Genomic DNA, 7207 nt, shown 5'->3' on the forward strand with positions numbered 1-7207 from the left:
TTATTCTACTGGGCCATCTTCCTGGCCCTTCAACATTAAAAATAAAGCAAAGAGGGTCAGCCAAATAGCTCAGTAGATCAGGGTGCAGGGACTGGGGTTCAATCCCTGGTGTGCTGTGCCAGCCCTGACCCCAGGGCATGTTGAGACAGTGATGATTGAGACTGGGTGTGGTGCCCTGTGTCTGTAATCTTAGCACTTGGGAGGCTGAAAATAGGAGGATCACTATGAGTCCGGTCTGTGTAGTGAGACCCTGTAGATCCTATACTAAATAACATAAAAATAAATAAAGCAAAGAATGGAGATGCAACTCAGTGTGAAAGCCCTAGGTTCAATTACCAGTATCACAAGAAATACTATAAAAGTGGAGAAGGGAGACAGCATAGATAGCAAGAAAAAAATCTGACAAAAATGTGAAAAAACAAACACATAGGTAGGGCCAGCCAAATAGCTCAGCAGATTAAAGCACTTGCAAGCAGGTACAGGGGCAGGGTTGGATCCCCGGGCCTGCCATGTGGGCCCCACCCCTGGGGCTCGCTGAGACTGAGACTGGCACTGGTGTGGTGGCATGCCAGTAATCCCAGCTCTTGTAGACCTTTCCCTAAAATATAAATAAATAAATAAATAAATAAATAAATAAATATAGGGCCAGGGGCAGCAACACAGCACTTGCCTGGCATGTGCAAGGTCCTGAGTTTTAATTCCCAATACAAAAAACCAAAACAAAACAAGATAACCACATAAAATTATGTAAGGACAAACAGTCATCACTACTTTGTGCCATAGGGACAAAGAATCATCCAGTCATTCCTTTTTCCTATTTTGCTAAGTTTTTGATTATTTCCTCTGAATTTCATGTTTAATTATATGTAGGCTTTCTGATGTTAAGACTTTCTGTTTATAGTTATATCTATAATTTGTAGTTGTGATCTATTGAGGAATTGTAAATTACCTATTTTTTTAAGCTTTTAATGCAAACTTGAATGAAAAGGAAGTAACTGGTCTGCTTTGGTTCACTGTTACAAACATCTGTAGCACTTTTCATCACACATTTGTTCAGATGTGCGGTCTCTTAAGTATTTTCTCCAGATAGATGCTGTTAAAAAGACTCAAATCTTTATTTATCATGCAGCTGTTGTGTGTAGTTAGAGCAAGCTTAATAAAGAAAAGCTTATGCAGAGAATATCTAAGACTGCCTTTCACATGTGAGAAGAAATTGTGTGGTAACAGGATGAAGCTGATTTGCGCCATTCAACCCCCTCAGTTAAATTGTTACCTTACTTGGTTAGAAGCAAAACCAGCTCATTTTTCTTTAATCATTATGCACTTAGGGCTGGGGATTTAGCTTAGTGGTACAATGCTTGTCTGGCAAGCTAGAAGCCCTGGGCTCAGTCCTCAGCACCAAAATAAAAAAATAAACCTCATTTTATGCACTAAGACAGGATATTTAAACTGGTTATTAGTAAAAGATTAGATAAGTGTCGTCAGTAAGTATTTAGTTTGCTATTAAGTTTTTAGAAAACATGGCTTCCCAAATACATATTGAAACATGAATGCCTGTTGTGTATAGAAGAGAGATTATATGGTTGCAATTAGAACCTTCCCTATGAAGCCCAGTTTCAACATCATGTATTTTAGAAACAAGGATAAAATCAAGAATTTTATTTAAGAATCTTTTAAGGGGGTTGGGGAGATAGCTCAGTGCCATAAGTGCCTGCCTGGCAAGTATAAGGTCCTGAGTTCAATCCCTGGTGCCAAAAAAAAAATCTTTTAAGGATTGTACTAAACTTCTCATAGAATGTTACTACTACTATAATACAGAGTTTAGCATCATATAAGGTAGGAAACATGATTTTAGGGAGTTAAAAACAAAAAACAGGCTGGGGAGATAGCTCAGTGGTCTAAGAACCTGCCTGGGAAGTGCAAGGACCTGGGTTTGATTCCCATAGTACTGCATGCTATGCCGGCCCCACAACCCAGGCATGCTGTACCAGCCACCAAAACCGGGCATGATGGTACACACCTGTAATTCTAGCACTGGGGAAGCTGAGGCAGGAGGATCACTATAAGTCTGTGCTGCATAATGAGAACCTGTACCAAATAAATAATTTTTTTTTGGTTTTTTTGTTTTTTTTGGCAGAACCGGAAATTGAACTCAGACCCTTGCACTTGCCTGGGAAGCGCTTATTCCACTGAGCCATCTCCCCAGCCCCTCCAAATAAATACTTTTTAAAAAAATGTTTTAGGGCCGGAGAGATAGCTCAGTGGACTAAGTGCTTGCTTAGGTAAGCACAGGGGGCAGGGTTTGATCCTTGGCATTGCGTGCCATGTTGTCCCCACCACTGGGTGTGCTGAGCCAGCGATGGAGTCCAGGCGTGGTAGTGCAGGGCTATAATCCAGGTACTAGGTAGGAGGATCACTGAGTCTGAGCTGCGCAGTGAGATCCTGCACACACACAAAAACGTTTTAAGGCAAAAGCATTTTCTTTTTTTATTATAAGACAAAAACATTTAGTTAAAAAGGAAACATTCAGTTAAAGGAAAATTAAGTTGATTTGAATTCCTGTTACAAGTGTAAGTTAGATATGCTGCCCATTGTGGATCAGTTTATATTTTTAACTGCGTGTTGCTGTGAGAAATAGCTTGTGTTCTATTTCAAACATTTTTTTTTTCAAATTAATATTCACTTAGGATAAATTATCATCAATTTACTTGCTATTCCTTGAAAACTGGGAAGAGTTGAAAATTACTTTTATTTTTAAGTATATAGGTGTAGTAAGTGTAATAAGTACGGTTGAAAACTCTCAATGAAAATAATGTGTTGAAGTGCCTGTGGGATTAGAAGGAATTGGATCTTGCTATTCAGAGTAATCAGATCACAGCTCATTAAAATAAAAAGTCTTTAAAATACCCAACATTTGAATTTGAGTTACAAAGTCCAAAAAAGGTTGAAAAATTTTAAACTTGTCTCCATAGATGTTTCTCTTCTTGTGATGCTTATAAAAGTAAGAAACAGTACTGTGTTTGTAGGTTTTTTTTGTTTTGTTTTGCGGAACCAGGGATTGAACTCAGGACCTTGCCCTTGCCAGGGAAGTGCTTATTCCACTGAGCCATCTCCCCGGCCCCAAAACTTTGTTTGTTTGTTTGTTTGTTTTTTTTTTTTTTTTTTTTTTTTCAGAACCAGGAATTGAACTCAGGCCCTTGCACTTGCCAGGCAAGTACTTACTCTTCTGAGCTATCTACCCGGTCCCAAACATAGGGTCTTAATGATAAGCAAGTGCCCTTCTGTTGAGCTGCATCCCTTAAGTATTGTGATATAGCTGGCTGTGGTGGAGTACACCTGTAATCCCAGCATTCAGGAGGCTGAGGCAGGAGAACCTCTGTGAGTTGGAGGCCAGTCTTGGCTACATAGTGAGTTCAAGGCCAGTCTGAACTATCTTAAATAAATAAATAAATAAATGTATTGCAAACTTACTGGGAATTGTTCAAATGCTTATGCTTTGCTATCCTGGGTGATTCTGGTTCTTCACATATAGTAGTTGCTTAGTAAGGTGGTTTTTCGTTTTTTTTTTTTTTAGAATATTTTTAAAAAATTATTTGTGTGTGTGTGTGTGTGTCTGTGTGTGTGTGTGTGGCCAGCTCAGCCCACCAGGAGGCGGGACTGGCTGGCATGTGGTGCTGGGGGATTGAACCGCGGTCCCTGTGCTTTGCTAAGCTTGTTCTAAGTAGGTGCTTTAGACCACTGAGCCATCTCACCAGCCCCTGGTTTTTCGTTTTATTTAAGCGATCTATAACATAATTGTCTTCTAGTCAATGGGTCTCTTCTGGTTTAATCAGTTTAAATTCTTCCCCTGTCTGGTAGATGTATGTGAGAAGACAAGAAAGGGCGCTCATGAGTGTGTATTTCTGTCTCACCAAAGGCAGCATGTTTTTATGTTGATTTTTAAAAATTGATTGATGTAGGAAGTACAAAAATATAACTAATACAAACTCAAGACACATGGTATGACATCAAGACAGTTTGGAGTTTTGAATGGATACTACCACTCTGTAGCCATGGCATTCAGATGTTTTTCGTCAGTGACTGCATAGACAGCTGATCCATCAAGGGATTTTTTTACCAGAGAATGGTAAAATTGTTCTCTTACAGGCCTGGAGTAGATTTCAGGACTTTAGCTTCTTAAAACTGGTCAAGTATGAATTTCACCATTAAGTGTGTCAAGCAAATGAAAAAAAAAATTAATCTGTCCAGTTTAAATAAAAACATAGTTTTGCCTCTCACTGAACCATAGTCTTTTCTGAAACTTGAGAAAAAACATTTGCCTGACGCAGCTGTTAATGTCCCACATCTGAAATGCTTTCCATTCCCTTTGTAAAAGAAACCCTTCTGAAGCAGAGTGTAGGTCACGTGTGTTATCCCAGATCAAAAAAAGCTGCTGAGGATGACTCCTATCAGAATTTCCACATTCCAGGCAGAGTGCCAGCTATTTCGATTTAGCTACTTGCTGTGATTGGCTGAGCCACCTACTCTTTTCTCCACCCCTTAACTTTGACTGGAAGAGCTCTCCAGAGCAGGAGGTTAAATCCAAGCGCCGTCTCCAGGCTTTCTGAGTGCAGCTGGCACCATGGGTGTGCTCCAGAGCAACCTGTGTTTGCTCTGAGCCCCCTGCCCTGCCTCCCCTTTCACCACATTTCCTCTGGCAAGATTTTAATACAGCAATTCAAGAAGATCTCTCCTAAAGCACATTAATATGAAGTGTATTGCCTCTTGATTGCTGGAAAAGAATATAAAATTCATTTCAAAAGTAACTTATGAACAAACCTATTAAAAGTGATGAAAGGAGCATTAAAATTGATGAGCACTAATTTTCCACTGTGCCAAACTGTGCAGTGTCTTTCAGAGGAAACTGTAACACATCTTGTGAGTGTGCCATGCCAGTGGGGAGAATTGAATGTCCCTCGTCTCCCTCTCTTCCTAGGGACAGTAGTCATGATTGCCGTGTATGCGGGGTAACAATAGTGGGACTCTCTGCATATGCAAAGCACATTTCTGGCCAGTTACACAAAGATAATGTTGATGCCAAGGAAAGAGAAGAAGATGGAAAGGGAGAAGAAGAGGAAGAAGAATATTTTGACAAGGAGCTTGTTCAGTTAATAAAGCAAAGGAAAGAACAAAATTGGTAAGTAATGATTTTTAAATTTTTTTTTGTAATGATTTTTTTCAATCTTATCTATAATAAAACATAGAAATATATTTTTGTACTTTTCAGACTATAGCATTTACACTTAGTTGAAAATTTAATCCGAGGTTGCAGTCTTCTGAGTAAAGGATAATGAAATGCTTTCTTGTATCACTGTACTATTTACTCCCAAGAAAGCCCACCACACTAGGTGTTATCCTGATATGAGCTAGCCCTAGCTACATGCCTGAAATTTTTGCCATATTGGTAACTATGCTTATATCCTTACTGGTATTCAAACTTTATAGTGGAAGACTATTAAGAGTATAAGCATTATTGAATAGATTACAATATTTCTGCTGTGGATTAACATGGTACCTGTGGAAAATTTGATTTCTCTCTGTTTTTGAATTCCCAGTGACTAACAGTGCTTGGATTACATTAAGTGCCTTTGTAAATATTTATTTATTTATTATTATTTTTTAAAATATTTATTTGTTTATTTTTTTTTATTTTGTGTGTGGCCAGCTCAGCCCACCAGGGGGCGGGCAGGCTGGCATGTGGTGCTGGGGGATTGAACCCAGGTCCCTGTGCTTTGCTTGGCTTAGCTTGTTCTAAGTAGGTGCTTTAGACCACTGAACCATCTCACCAGCCCCTGTAAATATTTATTGAATAAATTTATTTTAAATTTGACAGTGTCGAGGTCTTTCAGCAATCCTTTTTTGTGGCTTGTACTGAATAATTTTTTACCTACATTTATGTATACAGTGTTTCCTTACTGATTTTGTATCCCAAAAATTTTTACCTAATAAGGCAGGAATTTTCAGGTATGAGTGAAAGGGAGAGAATCATATATTAGTTTTTTGTTTCTTTGTTTTTTGTTCCTTTGTACCAGGGATTGAACTCAGAACCTTGCACTTGCCAGGCAGGTGCTTATGCCAATGAGCTATCTCCCCTATTAGAAGTTTTTTAAAACAAATTTTATTTTTATTTATTTATTTTTTAAAAAATTTATTTATGTGTGTGTGTGTGTGTGGCCAGCTCAGCCCACCAGGGGGCGGGGCTGGCTGGCATATGGTGCTGGGGGATTGAACTGCGGTCCCTGTGCTTTGCTAAGCTTGTTCTAAGTAGGTGCTTTAGACCACTGAGCCATCTCACCAGCCCCTTAAACAAATTTTAAAGGAAGCTATCTTAGTTTTAAAATATCATTAGTGACATGGTTCTTGAATTTTTCACTCTTCAGTTGCTTAGTCCTTCAAATGACATTCACATTACTTTTAGTAGAGCTAGAGTTGATGTTCCCGTTTTAGAATATAGGAGCCTCTAGGAGACTAATTTCTGTTCTATTTTTACACACCTCTGCCATTATTAGTTTAAATGTATAAATAATTAAACAGTAAGTCATGTAATCCCAGCTCTTGGGACGCTGTAAACAGACGGATCACTACAAGTCTGATCTAGTAGTGAGATCCTGAATACCCTGTAGACCTTTGCCTAAAATACAGAACAAACCAAAAAAAAAAAAACCTCAAAAAACATAAAGTCAGAGAGTAAGAATCATCTTAGCAGATGAGACATTGATATCACACTTTTACTGTTCTTTTTATATGTTTCTATGGTGACCTATTTATGAAGTCCTATTTCTTCATGATTTTTAAAAATTTTCTTCCTTCCCTCATGAGTTTTTAAGTTTTTTCTTCTGTAGTAGTTGGGAACCTTGTGTGTGCTAGATAAGCACAGTGCCACTGAGCTACGTCCCATCCTATTTTTAAATTTTGCAACAGGGTCTTGTGTGTTGCGCAGGCTAGCCTCAAAACTTTTGATCCTTCTGTTTCACCCTTCCAAGTAACTAGGGTTACAAGTGTGCATCACTCCCTCATGAGACTTTAAACTTAGATTGTTCTTTCTAGGCTGTGGGTTTAGCTGAGTGCTTTTGTTCTCTGTCTAGCCCATTCATGATGACCTAAGAATTCTGCTTTGTGATTTATTACTCAGTTCCCCCACTTCGATCACATTCCCTTCACTCAGTAA

General features: G+C 38.7%; 1 protein-coding gene across 3 annotated transcripts in view; it reads left to right on the top strand.

Moving 5' to 3' along the window:
- Positions 1-7207, top strand: part of Znf106 (zinc finger protein 106) — an 86416-nt gene that overhangs the window by 29109 nt on the left and 50100 nt on the right. For all 3 annotated transcript variants that reach the window (XM_023711180.1, XM_023711182.1, XM_023711181.1), the window contains exon 4: positions 4976-5176. In XM_023711180.1, coding sequence (XP_023566948.1) covers positions 4976-5176 — 201 coding nt within the window. The remainder of the gene's footprint in view (positions 1-4975; positions 5177-7207) is intronic.

Source organism: Octodon degus, unplaced genomic scaffold (assembly GCF_000260255.1).
Source record: "Octodon degus isolate 3935 unplaced genomic scaffold, OctDeg1.0 scaffold00002, whole genome shotgun sequence".
Classification (NCBI taxonomy): Eukaryota; Metazoa; Chordata; class Mammalia; order Rodentia; family Octodontidae; genus Octodon; species Octodon degus.